The sequence below is a fragment of the Crotalus tigris genome, unplaced genomic scaffold (genome assembly GCF_016545835.1).
Source record: "Crotalus tigris isolate CLP2741 ecotype Arizona unplaced genomic scaffold, ASM1654583v1 scf7180000017767.837487, whole genome shotgun sequence".
NCBI lineage: Eukaryota > Metazoa > Chordata > Lepidosauria > Squamata > Viperidae > Crotalus > Crotalus tigris.
This window is the reverse complement of record NW_024096621.1, coordinates 607,887-634,199: the sequence shown is the minus strand read 5'-3', so window position 1 is coordinate 634,199 and position 26,313 is coordinate 607,887. Positions and strand designations below refer to the sequence as shown.

The 26,313-nt window shown below is 35.3% G+C and overlaps 1 protein-coding gene across 4 annotated transcripts in view; it reads left to right on the top strand.

Moving 5' to 3' along the window:
* Positions 1 to 26,313, top strand: part of PARD3B (par-3 family cell polarity regulator beta) — a 461,004-nt gene that overhangs the window by 182,009 nt on the left and 252,682 nt on the right. For all 4 annotated transcript variants that reach the window (XM_039341567.1, XM_039341566.1, XM_039341568.1 and 1 more), the window contains exon 15: positions 26,008 to 26,214. In XM_039341567.1, the coding sequence (XP_039197501.1) occupies positions 26,008 to 26,214 (207 nt within the window). The remainder of the gene's footprint in view (positions 1 to 26,007; positions 26,215 to 26,313) is intronic.

Here is a 26,313-nt window from a genome sequence, read left to right as displayed (position 1 = left end):
AACTGCTACTTAAAATATGAGTTGATGTTTTAAATGGCAATTTGGCTTATTCTGCAATCATTGTTTGTCACTAAATTTCTATGGCAGCTAAATCTGTCATATTGTTAACTAGACTTGGAAAATTAACTTCTTGATGATCTCCCAGCTTTCCTCTTGATTTGGTAGGAAGGGGTTTTTTTTATGGTGCTTCCTCAGTACAGCTCTTTTTTTGTTTTGCCATCTTCCCACTTGTTTTCCAGGATATTATGTACGGTAGTTTAAGATATTTCAGTATTATCCTCTATGACCATAAGCTGCAGTAACTCACTGAGAAAGTTCACTGCTTTCTTGTTCTCTCTTCTTCCTTTGTTCCATAGAGATCAGGTAGCAAGAAAAACTCTTGCAATGTTCTCTGTAGTTGCTGACTACAACAGTCTATACACACATAGAGCATGCTGAAGCAGTCACATCAGAGGTGCTTTTCACACCCTGAGTTGTAGTGAGTAATACTGGCTGGCAATGATACGTGATTTTGCTAACGACAGCAGCAATTTGTGATAATGAAATAATGGCTGGCTGGCAATTGCAACTATGAGCAGCAAAATAATACCATGGATACTATACTACTGTAAATTATTATTATGGTTTGTCGCACAGTCAGTCAGATGCTTAGACTGGATTTGGCATTTTTATCTGCCTATCAAGCTCTTCCTAAGGACCTGAGAGAGACAGATGTTCTTGTTTGATGATAGTAAAGGAATCATCACAAGATGTAAAGCTGCCTTTTGCAATTGACTTTGTTTTTTTTCCAGTGCTAGTGGTATTCAAGTGATGCTCCACATGTTCTTGGATTGCACCCAAGGCACCTATTACTGTTGGTGTTATCATTGCTTTCCTTTTCTACAGGTGTTCTATTTCTATTTCTATATTTTTGTATTTTGTGATTTTCTCCATTTTTTTCTTTTACGTTCTGCTATTCTATATTCTCAATTTTTTTTTCTCTTCTGCTTTCTCTAGATACTGCAACATCCACTATCCAGACTTTTTTCCTCTTTCTCAATTACTAAATCTGGGGAGTTATGTATCAGCTACTTGTCTGTTGGGGGCATCTGTTGTAATATTGAACAGTTCTTCGTTTTCTATTATTTTGTCTAGTTTGTAGTCCCACCAGTTCTTTTTTTAAAAAAATATTTTATTGATTTTTTACAATAGCAATCTTGAGTGCTTAATAAACAGCGTGTTGTCTGGGTTCATATATTTAAAAACAATCAATAATAATTAATTTCTATAATTCCATAATCAATATATTAGTTAATGATATATTTCTTTGATCTTCTCTTCTTCCAGTAGTATTCTCCTTTGTCAACGTTAAACGAATTTAGTTCTTAATATTTTCAATACATACAAGGTTGGATCTAAACATTTTTCTTGTGTTTACACAAATAACAATAACTTCCACATATATCTTTTCTGATAGGTTTATGTTTCAATTGTATTTGTAAAAGTCATTTATTAAGTCACTATATGTCCTGTTTTCAAGATTCTAGCTTGCAGGCAGATGGTGTTTGTTGCAGACATTCTGATGTATCATTATTGCTATTTTTTCATGTAATAAGTCTGTGCAATCTTCTTACAGCGGCTAACGATGTGACTTACTGTTTCTTCAGCTTCCTTGCAGAGGTGTCATTTGCTATCTCTTGCTGTCTTATCAATTCTGGTTTTGTATGCATTTATTCTTAAGGCTTGATCTTGTGCAGCCAGATTTAACCCTTGTCTCTTTCTCCAACTTTCCTGCTGTTAGCTATTGTTTATCTATTTTGCTGTACTGGCCATATAATATTTTCCTTGCTCTGTCTCTTTTCTATTCTTCATTTGGTTTTTCTTATAGGCCAGTTTGATCTCTCGGGTCCTCAGTAAGCCTACATGGTATACCAGCGCCAATAAATCTTCTTCACTGTCCTTCAGGTATTCTTCCAGTGTCCTTTTTTCTTCTTCAGTTATCTGATGTACTTGCAACATTCCATGCCCACCAATTTTCCTTGGTAAGTAGAGTGTATCAATGAAACATAAACTGTTTCAACTGCTCCCCTTGGGATGGCGCTATAGAGCATTGCATGCCAAAACAACTAGACACAGGGACAGGTTTTCCCCTCGTGCCATCATCACTCTGCTGAATACCTAATTCTCATAGTGCTGTCTAATGTCTATATATATTTACCCATGTAGCAGTTGTTGTTATTATTATTATTTAATGCATAATGAAAACATGATAGAAGAGAAGTAAGCATATAAACAAAGCCCACGTAATTATATATAAAATATCTATGTGTTATAGCAGTGGCCTCATAATTGGATGTCTAGTTCAACTGTCCAGGTGATCGCCTCTGGCATTGCTGTGTGCAGATGTTCTAAGGAACCAGAGACACACATTATGGGCAATCTTTCACAATATATTTAATACTTTGCATTTCAGCATCACAATTGCAACAAGGGGAATCTTTCCCTTGAAAGTAATACGGGGCAGAGGCACTTCTTGATTATGATGATGATGATGGAAGGACCTTGGAGGTCATCTAGTCCAACCCCCTGCTCAGGCAGGAAACTCTATACCATTTCAGACAAATGGCTGTCCAATCTCTTCTCAAAGACTTCCTGTGTTGTAGTATCACTCCAGTATCACATCTAATTCTGTTCAATTTCGACCAGACACAGCAAGGCAGGTCAAAATGAGGTGGTTTAATAGAGGGATCACTAATAGTCAGGCCACAAGAAGATACCTTGGATCCTAGTATTATCATTTATCCTTATCTTCTTTACTCCCCTCTTTTATTGGTATTGTTATGATTATTATTATTCTGTTGCTTTACATGTACACTGAGAACGTCTGTACCAGAGACAAATCCCTTGTGTGTCTAATCATGCTTGGCCAAATAAAGTATTCAATTCAGTTCAATTAATTGCTGCATGGATGAAGGGAATGATTCATTGACATTATTTTTCTGGTCTTCGACTCCAAGTCTTTTAGTTCTGCTTGAGTCCAGTCTACTATTCCAGCACTGTCTCTAATGACTGAAGTTGCCCAGGTATTAATTGCCTTGGTGGTATTTCTCCCATTGAGTTTGCACTTCAAGATCTTCACTCTTGTGATATATTCACTTCTAACCTTCTTTGTAACTTCAGTGAGCTTGATGTTGTCAGTCTGAAGGTGTTTTCAATGATTGTCTTCATCGAGACTCTTGATGTTGTTTCTATAGGACATCTTGATTTCTTCACATTCGTTATCCACCCTCCCCATTAATGGTGAGGGTGGCACATTTGTATAATCCAACTCCATTGCAATGTCTTCACTGTATATATGGACAGTGTTGAGCAGCTTTTTGATTTCAGATGGTGTTTTTCCATACAGCTTCAAATCGTGCATGTAAAGGAGGTCAGATATTATTATTCATACAACAATGTGAAATCACAGCTGCCAGATCTTTAACTGTTGTTGGCCTTCATATGCACCAGGTTCTTCTGAAGAACCTAGGATGTGATAATGTGTTAGAATAGTATGCGTGTGGATCCAAACCATGTGCCTTTTTGTAATTGACAGAAGGGAAATTTTGTTAATGAGCAGATTTTTTAAGTGATATCCATTTTTTGGGGTATGGCATCTAGTGTGCTGTTAACCACTGGGACCATCAAGGCCAATCTATTCCATAATATTTCCATAATCTTGTGATCTTATTCAATTCTTTGTCCAATTAGTAGTAGTAATAACAGTAGTAGTAATCTTCACAGTTAAAGACTGGTAGAAACTTAGTAATTCAAATTCTAATCAAGGACCTAATAATTAAGGTAGCATCTGAGGATAGAGGCTGTTCCACACAGGGGAGTTTCTTGTAAAATTACAGTGATCAATCATATAAATTCAAATTTTCCAAATATAAAGGAATCCTTTTAGATACTGCTCCAAGGGCTCAAAACATGATTGGTACAATCTTTTTCTTTTCCCACAAACATTCAGTTGAGATCTGCAAGTACCAGTATTTTATATGTTTCTGCAATTGTTTTTTCCTAAATCCTAGCATCAGCCATTATAGCAACATTGATGATCCAGATTTTCTTCTTTTCAATGACCGTTATACAGTATTAGGCATGTTATGAACAAGGTGACTGTCTATTTAGGTTTTAATCCACTCAGTTTTCAAAAATTTCTGAACCTGATTGTCCCACTGATTTTTGCTACATTCAAATCCAAACTTCTTGCAGAGTTTCCAATGAATAATTTTGGCAAGCTGGTGATTACGCCGCTTATAGTCAATTTGTGAAATTTTGATGTAGCGACTGATCAGATGATCAGTTGTTTAATTCTTTTTGTAATGGTATAAAAACAGTACAGCTATGAATTCTTTAAATTATTATTTTTTGAGCCAGCCCAATTTTTCCTTAGCCTCTCTAAAGTTGTAGACCTCCATCTGAAAAATGTTTGTCATCCTTATCACAAAGTTTCTTTTGATTCAGAATTATCCCAGCCTTATACTGCCTCAGAACCTTTGAGTCACGTGTAATCTTTACTCTGAAATCATTTGAACCTTTCCTTCTAGAGTTTGGACTCAGGTTGTTTGTTTGGTGTGCTAGGTTCATAAGCTTTAGCTCAACCCTAAGGCTAACAACCTTGCTTCATGATTGCTTACAACCTTGCTTCGTGGTTCTGTTATAATCTGCTAACCTATTCCACTATTCTTTGTTTCCTTCATTATTTCCTCTCTCTTTCTTAAAGTATTTTCTTACCTCATTTGCCTAGTGCAGTGTTTCTCAACCTTAGCAACTTTAAGATAAGTGGACTTCAACTTCAGCATCGTTGGCTGGGGAATTCTGGGAGCTGAAGTCCACTCACCTTAAAGTTGTTAAGGGTGAGAAACTCTGGCCTAGAGGGATCCATTTGTCCTATACATGTCAAACTTACCTCTTCCCATTAGGTTCAGCACTTTATCCCCTACATTAAACTGGTTTTCTGCATATCTACACATATATCAATTTATATCTCATCTGACAAATACAGAAAACTAAGAATACGCTGAACACTATACAGAAATGTTCTGGTAGGGAAAGATGGTTATGCAGGATATGAATATGTAGTTGCCTACTACAATTTTCAAATTTGTATCAGATAATAAGTAGCAACTGTCCATGGATGTTATTTGGTTTGACCACATCTACACCTTATAAAAGCTGTTTTTGTTTTGTTTTGTTTTGTTTTAATTTGTATAACATTGTATGATCTAGGAGTACAGATCTTTAATATTAAAAATTAGTAAAGACCTTGGTTGGAATAAATATATATTTCTGTTCATGATGAGCTAGTTAATCCTCATTTTGCTAAAATTATTGAGATATCATATAAATATTCTCAGAAAATCAGCATATCTATGAATTATTATCCAAGCAACATGAAACAACATTTTCTGTCATCTGTTGCAAGAAATATAGTATACTAACAAATTTGGTATACTATTTAGGAAATGTGTCTGTGTGTATTAGGTAAAAGCAAGACAAAATACCTTTTAAGTTTTGAAAACCATATATGGTGTACATGTATCTTACACAAAGGTATGAGTAGAAAATTGCATCATATGAAACATATATATCCAAGTTTTCCAGATGATCAGAGCTTAATAAAGAAAAAGTATTTTATTTATTTCTAGACTGATCTTCTGATTCAGAAAGACCTTAATGTGAAAAAATCTTATTCATTCCTTCCGGAAGATAATATTAGAGGAAAAAACCCTTAAGAACATGATGATTTTAAAACCCAGAAGAAAAATTATGAGAAAGGGAACAGCGAAAATTATTTTGCACTACTTCAGAACCTGTTTACATAAAAGCAAAATGGTAACAACAACAAAGTGAAAATTTGGAAAGTTGTTTTTAATAGTTGTGGGTCCCTTAGCACCAGGCTTCTCCATAGCCTTGTTGAGAGGTCAGCAGATGTACAGAAGGTGGAACCCATACTTCCATAGAGACCTGAAGAGTAGGCAGTTATCACTGAGAAATGTTGCAAGTTGTTCCATGCCTCTAAAGAAACCTGTAATCATTGATGAGTTCCTAATTTTCCTTAATCCTTTCCACCCAAATGCTAAGCTTTGCTGCTCCTGAAGCACTTCTGTAAGGGGCTTTGCTGAAGCCTCTGATGCCTTGGTTTTAATGAAGCTGGAATTATTCCCAGATAATGCAGCTACCTTCCTAGTGTATACCTAAGAGGATAGAGAGGAGAATTGGCAAGGTACTTTTATATGCTAATTAGGATGCAAACTGAAAGGATTGACTATTTAAAACTATTCAGCTTTACAAATAACAATACCAGAGTTTTATCTCTAGGTTCCATTGTAGGTCTGTGGTGTTGCCATTATATCTGTAACTCCCACATAGCCTTTCTCCCTTTTCTTCCCTGTGCTTCCCATATGTGGAAAAGTAACTACTTGTGAATAGAACTCCTGATGCTGTTTTCTCTGCAATACATTAGTTTCCCCAAAAAGATCAAATATTTTTTTCACATTCATATTCTTTCAGCTTATTATTCTTTTATTTGCTTTATGAATCAATGTCGGAGAGCCACCTGAATTTGTTACATGTCGCAGCCTTCAACAATGTAAAAGAATATTTTTTTTTCATATTTGGTTCAATATGCTTATGAAAATCCATATACATCTTTCTTTTCTATATTGCATGAGAATTTGTGTAATTTCTGTAGGTTGGGGATTGTATTGTGGGTCATCACACTTATAGAATATTGGTTATGTAGTTTATATGAAAGAGTTAATGTAAATAATGCTTCTCTTATTCTGCCTATATCACTGATATTGCCTTTACCTTCTCTGCACTGTAAACTGTCCACCAACTTATTCCATGAAAGAATTCCTGGCTTCCATCATAAATTTCCTCAGGTACTTCATATGCATTAGAAAAGAGAACTAGAATATCAAGTATCACTAAATTAAATTTGTCTATATAGTCTTGCAAAAATATTATAGATATATCAGTATAATTTAGCTTGCTTGTTTACAAGCAAGAAATGAATCCAAATTTTTATTCAAATTCCATCAAACTTTTCTATAATCCGCTGATTTGATATAGAAATGTTGAGAACAGTTGTGCATTTATACTGCTACTTAAAGGAGATGCATTCATTGGAATACAAACTGTTCCATATGTTACCACCCATTTTATTTCTTTGTATTTGATATTACCTTACAGTATTTTATCTCACTCTATTTTATCCATTCTATTTTATTTTACTCCATTTTATCTTATTTTATTGTGGTTGATATTCATTGATGTGTATATTATTAATATATTAACATATATTATTTATATAATAATAATTATTCCTTCTTAGCATTGCTATTAATATTATTTATCCCATTATCAATTATTTTAAATAAAACATGCCATGGATATCATATATTGAAGCTCAATAAGCTTTCTCATCTCCTGTATATGGATGTCCTGAAACTACATGGAAAATTACAATTAGAAACTGAAGTATTACTTTATATAGTCAACATTTATAGCAATGACAGTGCCATGGATTTTCAGTTAAGTAAGCATACATCATTTGTTGTAAACAAAGGAAAACCAGTCAAAAGTTTTGGAATTGAAATGCCAGATGGAAGCAAATTGAGAAGCCTTGTAGTAGAAAATAGTAACAAATATCTGAACATCTTACAAGCAAATAACATTAGACATGTGGAAGTCAAAGCCAGTGTAACCAAGAGAAACATAAGAAAAATAAGAAGAGTCTTAAAATCCTAAAAAGTTTAACAATGGAAATATTATTAAAACCATCAACACCTGAATTATTTCAATTCTTCAATAGGAATTGAAGGTAATACAGATATAAGCTAAACTAGAAGCATTCAGTTGAAAGTCTGAAACTATCACCATCAACCATATACCACACCCATGTGCTGAAATTGACAGGATGATGCTATCAGTATACAATGATAAAGAACTTGATTGCACTTAACATCTTCTTAAAGTATTAATAGCTGAGTGTGGTGTTTCATGTGCATTTGAAGCAAGAAACTTTAAAAGATCATAAGAAAGAGAGAAACATATTTTAAATGGTTTTCAAAATACATTTATCCTAATTGCACAATGAATATTCTGTCTAGGCAGGATTTTTTAAATATTTTTTTGAAGCCAAAAAGCATTTACTTTCCACCTTAAAATATTTCAAGGCATTGTCTTATAGGTGAAACTCTTGTATTCATCTGAATGATATTGCTTATCTCAACAATTTGAGTTCAGGTTGGATTGAATATATATGTGTAGGAATTTAATTTTACATCAGGTGACCTGCTTATTTTAATTTTCAAAGAGGAATAATTGAGTGGATTACAAAAGGGGGACAGGACCTGCTTGAAGAATTAAATACATCAGAATTGATGTTCATGTAATGCTTAAGTCTCAGATGCCACATTGAACAATACATTGTAAGAAAAAACATTATAGCAATGAAGAGGCTAAAATGAACCTGTTTAAAATGTGATGAATCAAATCCAGTAAGTATTAGAAGCTTATAAGAAAATATATTTAAATGAATTCAGCTACTTTAAGGCAGAGAGATTTCATAGTGACTGTGTTTTCCCATTATTACTATTCTACTTTGGGTACAAAACTTTTAAATGAAAAAAGATCCTCCAATAGCATATGCCTTTTAGTTTGTGGGATATGGACAGCAATATTTTGACTTGCAAGGTAATCCTTTGATTAAACATCCTAGTTTGCACGGAATAATCAGAGTATGCTTGAGGCATAACTGAGCTTTGATTTGTATTGGTGATGTATGGAACAACATGTGTCTACATCACGGGTGTCAATCTTAATCACGTCATGTGACGTATCATGATGTATCGTGACATTTTTTGCCTTTGCGGAGCTGGGGTGGCCGTGGCCTGTGCATGACACATCCGCCAGTTTGACACCTCTGGTCTATATTGACTGTTAGCATTCTCACTGCTAACAGGAACTGATGCATGTGGCATGAGAATGATTAAGGGCAGCAGTATAAATCATATTTTTCCTTTCTTACTAAAATATTATATGAAAGCATCAGTTGATCAAACAATTGGCGGCCAAGACCAACATAGTATTTACCACCCCATTTGGTGATGATCATAATATATTCAAGATTGGAAATTGGAATGTAAGAGGAGTAAATGTATGTGAATTAGCAAATGAAATGAAACTCTCTCTATAGTCCTCACCTATATAAAAGACTTCCAAATATGGAAGTTTCAAACTTTTTTTTAATTTTTGTATATTTATAAAAAGTGCTACTTGTTTTTCATTACCGGTAAATCTATTACCCCAAAGTATTTTTTTTCAATATGAATTCCTTCTTGAAAAATATCCAAGCTTATGGTTGCTATTGCATTGTGTGAGTATCCTAAATCAGAATGGTGCCCAGAGGATGATGGTTTCCATCAGTTCCCTACAGCATGAGATGTAGGAAGTGGATTGTGGAAAGCATAATCCAAAGCATGTGAAAAATACCAGGTTGGCTGTTCTTCTCAATAAGAGAACTATTTGGCAAGTGTGTTCAGGAAAAACAAAAGAATCACTGGAAAAAAGAATGGGCAGATATGTTGATGTGGTCCCATTAGGGAAAAAAGTATTGTGATTAAATTCTAGAGATACATGGAAGATTCTACACAAGGAAGAATCAAGCTATTCAGGACAAATATTTGTATGCTTTTTGACATTTCTCCAAGCCCTCCTTAAATTCTGAGAAGCAAATCCCAGCATTTAACATTTTGACATCTAAAATATGTTGTCATTTAAGTAACCTACTTTGGAAATTTGCACTAGATACTATGAGTCTTATGTAGTTTGAATGTACCGGTAGTCAAGGACAATATACTGTAAGGTGGCTAATGCTGTGTTTGAGAGAATAGTCTGTGGTTTTCTGGAACATTTATCAGTTTTGCTTCATTTTCTTCTTATCTGGATGGACTTGATCAAAATAATCATGTCTATTGATGAGCTATTTGGGCTTTGAGAAAAGACCTCTAGCCAACCATCTGTCCATTGGAATATAGCCTAGGTTTTCTTAATGCCTGCCAGGAATCTGATAGTTACCTAGCACTGGCTTCAGGCACAAATTTGCTTTGGGAATGCATTGTGGTTTTTCTCTGAAAGACATCATATTTTTCAAGCTGTACTAAATAGATACAAGTAAAATACCCTGTCCCCTCAAGATCAAAATGGCCTTCATCTTTTTGGCATTTAAGAGGGTTGCATAATCAGTTCTTTTTTAAATAGAGCCTTTGGTTTTTAGTAAATGAGAGTAATTAACGAAGATACGGTAGATTTTGCTCAGCGTTTTAATATTGTAAATCACTTGGACTGCATTAAGTAGTTAACGTGCAAATTGGTTTAATACATATGTTGCATCTATAAATGGATTTTTCCTTCTCCATACTGGAAGCTGAGAAATTTGGAGAAAGACAATTCTAAAAGTGATATAAGACTATATATTTAGGTTTCAATCTTGTCCTTTCTACTTGGCAGTAAGATTCAATGAACCCAAGAGAATTTTTTTAACTAAGCCTCTTTGTCAAAATAGACAAAGTAATAGAAAATGAAAGTGCTCTGGGACTTTAGAATTCAAAAAGACAAGCATCTGCTACATAACATCCCAGATGTACAATTGTTGATAGGAAAGTGGGGGGAGGGGAGTCTGGATAGTGAATGTTGCAGTACCTGGAGGCAGCACAATAGAAGATGAAAAATACTGAAGAAAGCCACAAAATAAAAAACAAACAAACTTGAACAATATGGCAAAAGAAAGCAGAGATAATACCAATAGTAATAAGCACCTTGGGTGCAATCCCAAAACATTTGTAACACTATTTGAATACCATCAGCATTGACAAAAATCACCAGTCAATTGCAAAAGGCAGCTTTATGTGGAACAGCTTACATCCTGCAACCATACATATAACACCATTAGACAAGAACATCTGCCTATCCCAGCTCCTTGGGAAGGACTTGATAGATGAATTAAACTGCCAAATCCAGTCTAAACATCTGGCTGGCTGTGAAACCAACTATAACCATAATATGTTAAACTATTATGCCATCCAATCCCAACAACTCTGGGTGATTCACAGCAATCATATAAATTACAATAAAATCAATAAAAAATTAAGGAATGGCAAGTATGACAGACCAGAATAAAGTGAGGGGTCTCACTCTTCCTATCCAAAGGCCTGGGTGAAAAGCCAGGTCTTCGCTGCTCTACTGAGCAACATCAGAGTGATTTGAAAACCTCATTCCAGAGGATCGGTGCTATTGCAGAGAAGGCCTGCTTTCAGAGTCCTGATGACATTTAACCAAAAGAACAAAGGGTGCACCAACCTTGCCAGGCAAATACCATGCAAGACAGGAGGTCCCTCAAGTAGCCATACCCTATGCCATTAGAGCTCTATAAGTAACAACTAATACCTTGAATCCAGTGGTGGGATGCAAATATGGGAACAACCGGTTCTCTGCGTGGATGCCACTTCCGGAAGTCCATTCTGGGGCTGGGCAACAAAAAATTAGCTACCGGTTCTGCTGAAGTGATGCGAACTGGCTGAATCCCACCACTGCTTGAATCACATCCATAAGTAAACATTGCAGCTCATGAAGCAGAGGTATTACATGGGTATACTGAGGCATGCCTATCCCTGCCACTGCATTTTGTACCAATTAAAATTTCCAAGTGGTCTTAAGGGGCAGCCCTGTGTGAGTGCATTGCAGTAGGCAACCATATGGTAACTAGGGCATGAATGATTATCTGAAGGCCCCTAGGAAGAAACCCAACTGGTGCACAGATGAAATTGTTCAAAAATATTTCTGGGCGCAGCTGTAAACTATTCTGCAAGAAAGAAATATTAATTTGATTTGATGCTCAGTTTCTAATTATAAGACTTTTTAAAATCTTTTTTAAAATCTTATTTATTTATTAATAATATTTATTATATTGCAACTACTGGCAACATTGAGCAAGAAATACTTATCTACTAGTAATCTTCATTTACTCATTTATTTCATTTTCTTAAGAAAGACACCCAGGTTGACTGACGATTTTGGCAGTCTATTCCAGTCCTTGGCTTATAATCTAAAATGTACAGCAGAGAAGGGAAAGCAAGAATTTAGGACTGAGGATAAAGAAGGAGAAGGAAACAATCATGAGTATTTCAGAATTCTCATAGTAAATCACCTGCCATTTACAGTTCAAAAAAGTTTCTGACAAATGTGACCTTCCCATGAAGCAATGGTAAGGTAGGTGGAAGTCAAATTTTCCATCTACTCACCATTTTTAAGACATCAAATGGGCTGCAGCCCCACACCAATCAGTATTCTTTTTTGATCAAGTGAGTTGATTCTGACTGCCTTTTTTAAGAAAGGGAGAAAAAGCTGGAAAAGGACCAGCAAGCAAAGGTCGTTTCTCCTTCTGCTGCTTTGGCCATGTTTAGCTGCTTCCCAGGTATATGCAACAATGAATATCAGTTTATGTTGATTCTGCTGATTGTCTTCCCAGGCTGTCCATAGTAAGTGACATATAGGAAAACCAGACAGAATTAAGAAAACTTAATTCTAAATTTAAATTCTTTAAAATTTAAGAATTCTTTAAATTCTTAATTTAAATCCATCAAGCTTATCTGCAGATCCACATTGCTGTGATCTACTCCAGTTTTTCTGGAAAAATAAATAGAGGTTTTCAAATCAGTGTCTCCTTAATAGTACCTGAAATACTTGTATTATGTTAATAATATATCATTTAAATAATAGGTATTCTATGTAGTATTTGCATTGTTACATTTTTGGCCAATTAGATTCTGGACACAAAGTCTGTGTAAAATAGATGAATACATCACAGTAAAATGGAAAGCAATACTCTCCATGTTGAATGATATATTCTTGAGGCCTTCAATTTTTCAGGTTTTCTTTCTATCTTGCTCAGCAGTTTTACCAGTTTTTCTTCAATAGCATCTGTTGTGTTATACATACACATAAAGACACATAGACATTTGTGCTTACATTTATATGTGGGTATATAGATGCTCAGTTTCTTAAACTGTGAGGTAGAATTCCTTAAAATGAATATGTATCAGTCACTTTGTTAAATAAGGATAAAATATAAAATAATGCTTATTAAAGAGGACCATATTTCTAGCAAATGCTGTATTTTTTTCAGGTTTTAAAGGGGTCTGTAATAAATGTATAGCCTTTTGGATAATTTTATTAATCAATATTTCTTTGTATTTTATATTTCCACTACATAATCGGTGCTTGTTGGGTCATCATTTCAGAAACAATGCCTTACCTAAACAAAGAAACAGAATGTCCAAAGGCAGGCAAAAAACGCAGTGGGAGCAGAAGCGTCTTCTGACTTCCTGCCAGCTTCCCCACTGAGTTTCCTTGAGGGAACCTAGCAGAGTGCATCAGAAATTTCCTCTCCTCTCTTCTCCTCTCCTCTCCTCTCCTCTCCTCTCCTCTCCTCTCCTCTCCTCTCCTCTCCTCTCCTCTCCTCTCCTTCCTCCTAGTAAATGGCTTCTGCTGGGTGAGGGAGAGAGGAAGGGCTTGCGAGATTGACTGGGAAACTATTACAGAACTTTGAAAAGAAATATTGCATGACCAGACACACCAACCAAGCAGCAGCCAGTAGCACTGAAGCAGTACAAATTTCATTTCACTGGGAGTCCTGGATTTTGGACACATTCTGTAAATTAACCAATTTGAGGTACCTTGATTCAAAAATTATTGCTTTATGATGCACCATTTTGCCAGTTAAAAGTTAAGACAATGAGAATTTTAGTATATGCCTTAAAGTTTATACTACCCAGATTACTAATTTTAATTTCTCTTTTGTTGCATTTGTGTAGCTTGAGCAAGCATCTTAACGTTCAGTTTTTAATATTGTTTTTAGCCAGAATCTTTTGTATGTATTTTTCTTAACTACTAATCACTTTTGGATATTTGCATATCAATTTCCTTGCACTGATTAAAAGATTTTCACAGCAAATGCATCCATAATTCAAGTCTATTGTCATTTTCTGCTTCCACATTTTGCAGAAAATCTCATTGCCATCCTAAAGCTGTTTGGTTAGAAGCAGCATTTGAACAATCAGTTCTTTCTCTTTCCTCTGAAACAGAGCAAATCATAAAGTCTCATTGTCATAGTGGATTTTCACAGATATTCCAAGGAGCATAAACACATTCTGTATTGACAAAGTATATTTGTCAATTCAAGTGATTGTTCAGGAAAGGGGAAAATGAACAATAATAAATGTTGTTGTTATGCAATAATCTATGGGTATGTTCTTCATTTTCCTTGACTATCTATTACTCTTGTTATCAATCCCTAGCCCAGACTATTTTCATACATTACTAATTTTGAATATTATTTTCACTTAACACACACTCCTGTCAAATAAAGAAAGTTTGAACCAGCTTTTCAGTGTTTTTGCCCTTAAGATATTTACATGGATCTGAATTTGTACACAGAACTGTAGACAAGGCTTAAGAACCTTCCAGGTTTGGCTCAAATACCTTCTCTCATATGGAGTTTAATAATAATCTCAGTGAGATTAATAATCTCAGTGAGATTACGTTAGTTTAGTTTCATCCTATGAAGGTGCCTTAGGTAGAATACCCACTGCCTAAACCTTATATTATCAAGAAGTAATCTAGGTTTGGCCAATTAAAAGAAAAAGCATTCAGATGTTCCTTATATGTACCTTCTCTCCCACAGATTTTATTCAGGTTCTTGGGAACAATGGGAACAATGGGAACAGCTAGCTGTCATTCCACATTCATGACTTTATACAAATTTGAAAACAGATGGAGAATCCTTATAGCAGGATTTAAATGTGGAAGGGAAGATAAATTTTAATTGCCTTAATTTAAGTAGATACTAACAACGTTAGAAGCTAGTAACATCTAATGCAAGGAATCTTGAATAATGACCTTCCTCATGAATTATGGTCAGTAGTAAATAAACACTGACTGAATAATATATAATAAATAAAATTCTTATGCAGATGGTTTTGACAGAGGACTAGAGCCATAAAAGTAGTCATCTCTCACAATTTTCGTAGAATTTGTCCTCTGCATTGCTTATGCAAGCCTGAAGCATGTGTGCCCTATCAAAGCTGGAGCAGGTTTCACTATGCTGCCACTTTGCCTGCATTGGTGACTGGAACCCTTGTCAAATTCACTCTGGGTTTTGTGGTCCATTTTGCTTTGGAGTTAGCCATTTCTCAAAACCTGATGGCTTTTCTCCTGTTTTGCTTGAAAGCAGTTCATAGGCACAATCTGTTTTCTAATCCCTTCTTAGAGTGTGATGCTTAGAACTTGATGTCAGTTTCTTTTACTTGACACATAGTATTTCCAACTTGTCACTGAAAGCTGTGCCACACTTGGCAGGGCCTTTGTAGGTTGCAGAAAAGCCTTTGTTGACCTGGTGGACATATATGTGTTCTTTTCCACCTTGGTCCCCTTTCCCCTCATTATAAAGTGTGGCTTCTGATGTTATTGGTCAAAAACCATTTCATCATCTGACCAAATGAGATGTTAAAGAAAGTGAACTAGTAATCCACTTCATTAGAAAAAGGTGCATTTCTGGGGAAAGCATAAGACTGGTCTGAAGGTCTTGCTGTGAGGTGAGTGTTGGAAAGATGAGTTGATCACTCGAGCTCTCAGCACATCTCCACATATTCCAGACTCAGGACTCTCCGTCTCCATCTTGTCTGAGTCTCTGCATTGAGAAAGTGCCAAGTAAAGTTATTATTGGATTGACGTGTGAAAATCACTGGAACAGTTGTTATGGTGTCTCTCATTCTTCTCTGTGCCATGCGTTAAAGTTCAGTCTTGGGCACTTTGAATAGAGTCTGAGAACTGGGACACCACCTCACTCTTCAGGACATTTGTAAAAGGTCCATGTACAAGTAAATTTATGAACAGGTTAATGGCTTGGCTTTGACATGCTGTTTAATTGTACCTTGGCCAGCAAATATTAGTATCTCACCTGATGTCAGACTGTGGGGATTCAAGCAGTGTAATCTCTTGAATGATAAAGGGCAAGCAGAATAAACATTGTACTTTATGTTCTCTTCATTCAGGTCCAAGTGGATTTGGATGAATTGTTTGTTTAGTTTGCCAGTTTCTTCAGATATGCTGCCATATTGATTTATTTTTTATTACAGGCAGTCATAACCTGACCTCTTCCAGATCCTATATATAAAAAGTTTAAATTTTAACTTTACTTGTAAGCAAGGGTTGAAATGCTGTAAAAAACTGCTTTATTAGTAGGGCTTTATCTTGCTTTGTGTTCTTGAGTTGCCCATGGCAACAATAGAGAGAACATCTTAAATTAGAATTGCTGCAGGGGAGGGAACCCCAATAAAACATGTACATAAATGCCTGGGGGAACATGATTCATTGATCAGATTGAGACACAGCAGTATTTGTTTTGTTTTAATACTTTCACAATTCCGAAACAAAAATTGTTTTGTTACTTTGTTAAGAGATACATTTCCATTTCTTTTAAACTGGAAAAATGCATGCTCTTTTAACCTCATCTTAATTACAGTAATTTTCCACGTGGTAGTGATACATTTAATAATTTCTCCAGAATTTGAAATTGTCTTTATCTTACAACTATTTATCTGTAATTTCAAATAAATACTTAAATTCAATTTTTAAGAAAATTGGTAGGAAATTGAATTGAATTAGATTATTGTATATTAAATAATATTTTAAGGAATACAGTTTTCTATTTATAAGTAGTAATTCAACAAAAAGATGGAAATATTAGGCAAAGTACAATGCCACGTTTACAAGTTTCACTATAATATCTAAATTGTTCAGCCAAACCAACCAATAATTCAGGTAGCAAAGTTAGTAAGAGCCAAGCCTACATTTGACTATCAGTGCTATTATTATTCAATATTGAAAATGTCATTATTAACATCACTACTTTTTTCCAATCACAATTGCAGTCTCTCTGGCTTGGATTTGTTTTGTAAAAACAGCAGATGTAATCCAATGTTAGTTGTTGATTATACAACTGCAGGATCTAAAAAGCACCCATTTATGATCATATCCAATTTCCTTTTTCTTCTCTATGGATGGTAACTTGTTATTATGTTTATCTTTTGGAAGGCAGAGAGTGAGGTTTATTGTATAACTTGTATGGGAGCCATCATAAACTTCACATTTTTTGTTTCATCTCATGATATTAGTATTTTTGGCCTCAGCGGTATAGTATTTATGCCTGCCAATGAGATGTTTTTAATTCAGACTTATAAATTTCAATATTTCTTTCATTGGTAAACTATTTCAGTCTCCCACAAGATCCTGTTTCTGTTGGTCAGGGTGAGATTATATTTACTAACTAGTTAGTAGAAGCAGAAGTAATTTTGGAGGCTAAACATATTTGCCCTTGTATGCCAACTCCAACTGCTGTATTAAACAAGAAATTCAGGATAACAGGCACAATTATCAACTTCAATTCAGCTCCATGAAATTAGGAACCAGATAATTGAAAACTCAATACAGATAGTCTTGCTTAATGGCCAGTTGCTTAGTGACAGTTTTATGTTACTATACTCTTCCCCCCGAAAGTACTTACAACCCAATTTTGACATTCTGACAGCCCCCCCTTATGGTTTAACATTTTGGGCACTTGGCAACCAGCTCGTCTTTATGCCAATTTGTATGTGTCCCATGGTCACATGATTGCAAATTTTGACATGTTTTTGCTAGTTTCCAGCAAAAAAATGCCCCTTGGATAAAATGCATTTGATTAACAACCATCACATTTGCTTAACAATTGCAGTGTTTGATTAACGACCATCACAAAAAAGATCATAAAATCCAATGTAGTCACATAGTGACCTGCTTAATGACCACAATGACTTATGGCCATAATTCTAGATGCAATTACTAAAATATGTTGAGGACTACCTTTAAATGCTTTTCTTGTGAATTCACAACTCCTATCTTGATTAATGATTGATTATGTGCCATCAAGTTGTCATTGACTCTTTGCAACCATATAGACATACTGAAAAACTATTTATCCCTAACCTTCCAACATTTGTACCATGACTACTATAACTGAACCTATGCCCCTGGCTACTGGTCATCTTCCTTCCTTCCTTCCTTCCTTCCTTCCTTCCTTCCTTCCTTCCTTCCTTCCTTCCTTCCTTCCTTCCTTCCTTCCTTCCTTCCTTCCTTGCTTCCTTCCTTCCTAGATAAAATTTAAAATGAAAAAAATGAAAGCATGCAAATGTGAGTAAATAAATAAGTACCACTTCAATGGGAAGGTAACAGTGCTCCATGACATCATGCTGGCCACATGAATGTGGAAATGTCTTTGGACAGTGCTGGCTCAATGATGAGCACCACCCCCTAGAATCACAATGACTAGCAGAGTAAAATCTGCAGGGACTCCTTTGTTTGTGCCGTAAATGATTATTCTAGGGTGATTTGTTTGCTTATCCGTTTGCTGATGTTTTTGCGGTCATCCATGATATTCTCTTATCTTGAGAACATATCTATTGTTAAAAACAAAAGGTCCCTTCCAAAACAATATAATGGTTCCTGTACACCCAAGGGAATCATGTTGGTGATTCATATGAAAATACATTTCCATGCTTTGAAAGGGAGATCTCAGAAATGTAGGTCTAAAGGGAGCACTTGGTGATCACATTGAGTGTCTCAGTTTAAGCTATGGTTGGGAACAGATGAAAATAAATATTAAATATTAAAATGTCAGTGGAAAAAACTTTCATTTTGTCTTCTTCCCTCCAGAACATCCTCCCCAGTGAGAATGACTTTACAGGTTTATTTTTCTAGGCTGACTAAAGTAGAAATAGTCATAGGGAATGCTAGTTAATTCACACAGTCCTAGTGCAGAGGCCAGGTAATTCAAACAGATGTATGTAAAACTTTCAAATATATAGAGAGTTTTTAATCTGAGGGGTTTTTTTTCAAATTTTCTGGACTTCTTTGAGCTTCTGCTTTTTTTGGGGCATACATAATATTATTCAGACCTTTTATTTCTAATTCCAGTTTAGGATCCTTTGCTTAAGGCAAAAACCCAACTAAAAGATAATGATTACCAGTAATTATTGAGAATAAAATAACTTGGGTATAAAATGTATTTTTTTGCCTTTCATAATTCCATACATGTTTTCTAAATGAAGCAGTGTTGAAAAGGCCATAACACCAGGAGTGCTGGTAATAACTATTCAGTGGTGGAGCACAAATTAAAGTGTGTGATGAATATTGAAATCCCTCTGTCCCAGCTAATTTATAGTATCTCTGCAGAGATCATGCTTGCAAATGTAGATGAGTAATGATGAGATAGGGGAAAGAGGGAAGGAAAGGACTCTAAATGCGTCTTTTAAACATTATATTTTATACCCATAAATGAAAGGAAAATGTGAACATTTTTTTTTCTCAAGACCAGGAAAACTGTCCAGTTCCAAGACTTTTCAGTCCAATAGCTGAGGCTGTCAAAATAATCCTGAGATCACATTTCAGTACTTTGGCGTAGGCTAAGAAGGGCAGAGTATTAACCCTTTCTTCAATAATTGACCCAGGTCTGCTAAATTTGTGTATCCTAGAAACTTCACAAGGAATACAATCTGTTACTGTAGTCTGAATGTAACCTTCCTTAGACTGGCTCTTGCGCCTTGCTCATGGTGGGCACTTATTTTCTCTATAACCTTTCAATACAAAGGTTGTAAAATAATAGACAAATTCAGAAACATAATTAACTAAAAAAATTTCATTTCACAATACCAGAGAACTGGAAAGCACCTTAGTCCAACTCTACAGCCTCACTGCTGGGTAATGATTCAGACTCTGTTTTAAGAAAATGAATCAATTAATATGGCAGCTTGTTCTACTGGCTGTTCCTGAATTAAAAAAAATCACCCTGATATGTAGCCTGTGTCATCCTGCTGGTTTATGTTTCACTTGTGGTTGACAAGGACACCCAGATCATTTCACATGTACAAATGCTGAACCAGTCTTCCCTATCCTATACTTGTGCCTTATATTTTTCCTATTCAAATGTAGAATTTTATATTTCTCCAAGTCTAATTACATCATAGTCAGCTCATTGCTCAACTCTGTCTGGATTTTTAACAATCAATTAGTCACCCCTCATCTGCAGATATGATAAGCATCTCCTGAACTCCTTTATTCAAATCATTGGATTCATTGCATGAAAACAGAACAAAATTAAGTATAGCCTCTAAAATGTAAATCAGCTTCAGTATTCAATCGCATTATTTATATATTATTCAGACAATCATTTCGAATAGGTATGTTTTTCATATGACATTTTGCCAATAGTTCTACAAATCGAGAAAACACACCATCTCATAGGACAAATCTTCCTTCCAATTTCTGTTTACAGATTTGCGAGGAAATGGATCCTCTTCCTTTTAGTTCTAGAACATCATCACAGGAGTTCCTAAGCCATCTCTGAGCAATTAAAATGTTTATATATACATAAAATACATAAAATACCATATACTCATGCACACATATACGCTCACCTATACAAAACAAATAATATCCAATTCTAAAAGGACAATCATGAGTGGAGGAAGTCTTAGATTATCCACATAAGCAGAAGGGATTTTTATTTTATGTGATAAGAACAGTATTTATTTTTTCTATATTATTTAAATTCTGGTCCCTCTGTAAGCACACACATGACTTACTGGGTGAGTTGTGTAGTCTTCCTAACCTTTTTGAGCTGGGACACATTTGGAATGTTGAATATGTGTTATGGACCCCCTCCTCTCTGCTCAAAACAGTTGCCATGATGGATGCGAATACCCATTTAGCGGAAGGCTGTGCTTCATTCCCTCTAGACTCCCAGAATGTTCTACATTACCTCATTTTACCTTTGTTGTTTTTTTTTCATCAAAGGCATGGGGACATTTGCACACAAAACATAGAATTTAGTCATCCACCGTGCTATCTTCTAATAATACTCTTGGGGCGTATGTGTCTGGAGTGACTTTATTGGTAACATGCAGAATTTTTGAGGCTGGCTGCTTTACTTTGCAGTATGCTAACTTACAATTAATATTTTAAATTAAAAGGCCTTCTGTATACCTGACTAGGGTAGACTTGTCCATAAATATGCATCATCGCCCATATTTTGTATAGTTTTACCAACTGACTACATTTTATGAGGAAGAATCTATCGTTTTTGTGAGGGAACTATATTGCAGGCAATTTACCCAATTCTTTTCTCTTCTGAAATGGCTCTAATCTTGTTATATCCTTCTGATATTGGGATATTTAAGTAACCTGTTTTACACAAATTCATTTCTCTGAATTGGTTCCCAAAAGCATCTTCTCTTAGCTGGAGTATACAAAGAAATTACTGTGTAAGATAAGGTAATCAGTAGTTCTAATACTTGCTAGTTTTCTAGTTCTGCTTAATTGCTTAGACATTAACTACCTTGCACTTTAGTTCCTCACCAAGGATATATTCCTGTTTCTTCAAATTTTACTCATCGTCCCTCTCATTTGGAAGCCACTTCCTTTTTTAGCAAGTATTTATTTGGACATATCAGAATTAGTTGAATGAAGGGAGACTGAGCTGAAAGGCAGCAGAGTTTGGTCTTACTTACCAAACAAGGGACCAAGATTGGGAGTTTGCTTTCTTCTTTGTTTGTTTTTCATATTTTGGAATCGCCCATCTCTCACACAGAGGGATTCTAGGTGGAGATTTGCATTTCCTTTTTTCTCTGAGACAAAAAAAAAATCATACAAGTCAGTAAGACCAACTTGTTCTTTCTTTATCCCTGTAATCTGTCTCTATTTTAGAATAAGAGCAGAGAGAGGAAATAAGTGTTAGCATTATTGTGCATTTCTTTCACTAACTGCATTGTGCTCTGTAAGAATCATGTACGCCATCATTGAATATTATCTAAGGAAAAAGGCAACTAGATGTTCTGCATTATTCTAGGAGAGAATGTGTGTTCTCAGTAAGAATTTTGAATAAATGATGTTAGCTGGTTTTAAATAGTAGGATTCAAGGAGGTGAGAGAGGCAAACTTCACTTTTATTCAAGCAAGTACAATGTGTTGTTAATCTTTGCCACTTCACTCCATATTTTGACAGGATCCCTATAAAATGCTCTTAGGCCATAAACTGAACATAAGCCTGTTCAATGTGTTCTCTAATTTTAGATGCATTAGCAAGAACTAATGAAGTGTTTAACTGAATTTACTTGTTAAATAAATGCTATCACGGTGTTATTTTTTCTCTTTTCTTCCCACTTTTAAAAAAATACCTGGGGAGGCTGCTATATGGGAGGTTAAAAAGAAGGAAGTATTTAAATTAATTTGTCTCTTTTGATCAGACTGAACATTTATACAACAAAAATATTTGCAATTACTTTTTTTTCCATATCCATATTGTATTTCACATTCAGAGTCTCATAAGTGCTTATAAGTGCTGATTCATTAGCTATATGTTGCTAAGTATGATATATAAGATGACATGGCCACATGGATGGACATAAGTAGAACATTTTCTAAGGGTGGAATATCTGGAGTAAGATTTTTTATAATATGCTGACATTGAAAACCACCCAGAGAGTGCTATAAAGCACCATGGGGCAGTATATAAGTCTAAGCACTATTGCTATAATGATTGTATCCACCTGGGTTTTTTATCCAGCTGTAAGATCCAAGAAAGTGCCAAAAAGAATTGACAGTAGAATCTAAGATACCTGATCACAGCCATCTGCCCTAATGATTGCATCAAGAACAGCATTATCCTTGAGTTATATTTTCAAAGATAAAAATTGTATATCCTTTTAATGGAAATTAATCCTCCCAAGTGTCATTGTAACACATACGGCATCCATCTATATCAACGCTTATGCCATATGTCTTTGTACTTTCCTCTCAAGTTTTATCAACTTAACTCTACTGGTATATGAAACAAAACTGCTGTTAATTTAATCTATTCCAGAGTAACAAAGCACCATAATAGATACTACCACTTGATCAGATCCATTTAAAGGCAAAGACAAACTAAGCAGGTAGTTCTTGTTTTGTTTTGTTTTCTTACAAGTCTTAGGGAGAATATCATGTTGAATACACACATTACAGACATTTAAATGGGGGAGGAAAATAATGAGGTAATTCCTTCCTGGACTAGTATATTCCACGCAGCGGTTTAATCTTCATACACCAAAGCCCAAGCCTTGCAAAATGGGGAGCAGTGTGGTATAATGGGCACTAGATTAATCTAGTCCACTTTCAGCAATGGATGATTTTGGGGCTGGTCCATCTCTCTGCTTACCCTATCTTCATAGGGTGCTGATAATGATAGTTAAAAATGGGAGAAGTGAGCGTATGTATTCTTCCTTGAACTCCCAAACAAATCAAATAAAATCAAATAAAAATTGGCACCCCATACAGTTTGAAAATGAGGTCAATCCATACCAAATCTGTTTCCTCCCCCCATCAGTTTAGACTTTGAACTGGGGTAAAACTATGCATTCTTTCCAGTCCAAGACTTTCAGAAGATATCTTGCATCCCATAGCAGAGAATGACAAGCTGCTCAGAAGATCTTAAAGAACAGACGATTTTATTGTGGCTCTTATTGCAGTGGGGCAGGTTGGGGAAGGAGAGAATTCTAACCTAGCTTCATGTCCGTTTTGTGAGCTTGCAGTGACAAAAATATAGTCAAGGACGTCTTGCTTTTTTTGACAACTATAGCAGTACCTAGCAGTAGGAATTACAAAGTAGAGGATGCAGTTGTGTTTTCTTTTTTCACCCTCTTTTCCTATTTGGATTGAATAATTTTATGATACGGGGTTCATATATATTTTATGCATGTACATTTATGTTCTGCTTAGTTAGGGATCATCGCTTTATCATCCATGTTTCTCTGAAATGTGTTTCCTAAGAATTGTGAATTCAAGCCTCAAACTGAGGCCTAGTATGGATTAAGCACTACAGGAGAATCCTCTATTTAGAGCCAGGTAGTGGTTTTCTTGTTGAAAGCTAGCAATCAAAGTTGTTATCTCACTAGAAAGCAACCTTCCTTTTTCCTATACTGATCAGAAAACCTTTCATTTTAGCTGTGCCTTCTTCACTGATTTTTCTCTTATTTTTTGTTGTTCCTTTTCAGCCTCAAATGGGCACCGCTGTACCTCTCACTGAGGCTCATGCCTTGATTAATTTTAAGTACCTTCACCTTGCACAGAGGGCAGTGCTTACAGTCTATTTCAGCTTCAGTTGCTAATTTGGCAATAATGGTAGTCTCCACAATGGCAATTAATGAACAAAGGAAGCTTGCACTTTGTGACCTAGCAACCAGGTTCCCTTTAAACTGGTTTCTCTCATTTTCTCTCTTTTTTTGTCTGTGTGTACAAGCCCTCAAAGTGCCAGAGGACAGCAGAGTTAAATTTCTTTGTGTCAGTGATCTTTATTATGGATGGCAATACTTGCTCTCCTTTTCCTTTCTTTTCCTTTCTCTCTTTTGGTTTCATTAATTACTTGGCATCACCAGATTTAGTATTATATTTAAATAGTTATCATTTTCTCAAGGATCCAAAGCTCTTTATTAAGCAGCGGCCACCATGCTATTTTGCCTGTTTAATTTTTTTTTACAGCAACTGGATTAATCCAAATATCTTATTGATTTTTCTCCATCAAAAATCATAATGTACCATTTAGATTCTTGCTTTACTTACCATCTATCACTTACTGAGCTCTTTATTTTCTTACATGCCTTGTACTTTTGAAAAGTCTTAATAAATTTCCATTTAGAAACATCATTATATACCAATTTATTTGAATGAGTTCTTTTTCTAGGTTTGCTTGGGTTATGTAGTTCATGCAGTAAAAGAAAATAGTAGACTGAGAAGAAAGAGGAACCATTTTCTGTGGGTTTTTTTTTTTAATGTTTTGCCATAATGTTCAGAGAAAAGCATAGTAATCTGTAAGATCTGCATTAAAAGAAAAATGCTACTCTGGAAAAATGTTCAGCATTACCACCATTCTTCCACTTCACAGCTAGTGCATATGAAAACAAAACTGAAAACACTTCCCAGCACACCTTTTATCTCCCTATGCATGCTCTTTTTTCCTTGCACACATTTCTCACTATATCCCACCATGATCCTTCTCTTTATTTTGCATCACTAAAATCTTTGAAACTTCAAGTGTGCTAATTATGATTCGCTAGTTCTGCACCCTGCAACCTTCCCTATTGTGTTGCTCTGAGTCTCTTTGCACACCATCCTGCCTCCTTTCTTTCCACATCTTAATGTTATTTTTCTGTTTCTGGACTGTGACATCTTTTTTCAGCACATTTATTGATCCATTGTTCACTGCACTTATAGGCAAAAAGTAGCTTTAGGAGAAAAGCTATATTCCTCTGTACTTGAGTTGTGATGTGATGCCTCACGTAGTCATGAACTTTACATTGTAATATTATGACCCAAGTTTTATCACTTGACCCCCTCCCCCAATCCATGGATATTTATGAACCCAGTTCTAAGTCTTCACTTCTTTTTTTCCTTTAGTCTCTTTCATAATGTTATTAGTTTATTTGTGGGTTGTATTTAAAGAATTAAAATAGACACAATAAATTGTATGGAAAAAAACAAAAAATCCTGGGAGAATTTTAGATCCTGTTGTTTTGATTCCTCCAAGTTTTAAAATAGTAGTACTATTTTTGAGTTAAATATGCTTCCAGCTTTCATAGTTTATGTGTTCTCTGCCTAGGAGATTAACATCTAATTTACTAGTCTTCATAGTTCTGCATAATTATTAACAAAAGGTGACTTCCAGTTATGTAAGCTCAAGATATAGTATTACTATATAATGCTGTACTAATTGCAGTTCTGCTTTAAAACTTGGACAAGTAAGTAGCTTTGTTACAGCTTTAGGTAGTTTGAATATTTTTCTATTATTTTCTTTCTTTAGAATCTCCTAGTAAGGATATTGGCCCCACCCTGGGATTAAAAAAGTCAAGTTCCCTAGAAAGTCTCCAGACAGCTGTTGCTGAAGTAAAAAAGAATGAGCTTCCATTCTACAGGCCTAGGCCTCACATGGTCCGTGGTAGGGGATGTAACGAGAGTTTCAGGGCTGCCATTGATAAATCCTACGATGGACCCGAAGACGTGGCAGGAGGTAGGTGCCACAGAACCTTTCTTCTTTTAGTAAAGAAAACATCTTTTTCAATAAATGTATGTTGTCCTATGAAAATTCATCAGTAAAAATCTGACTTCA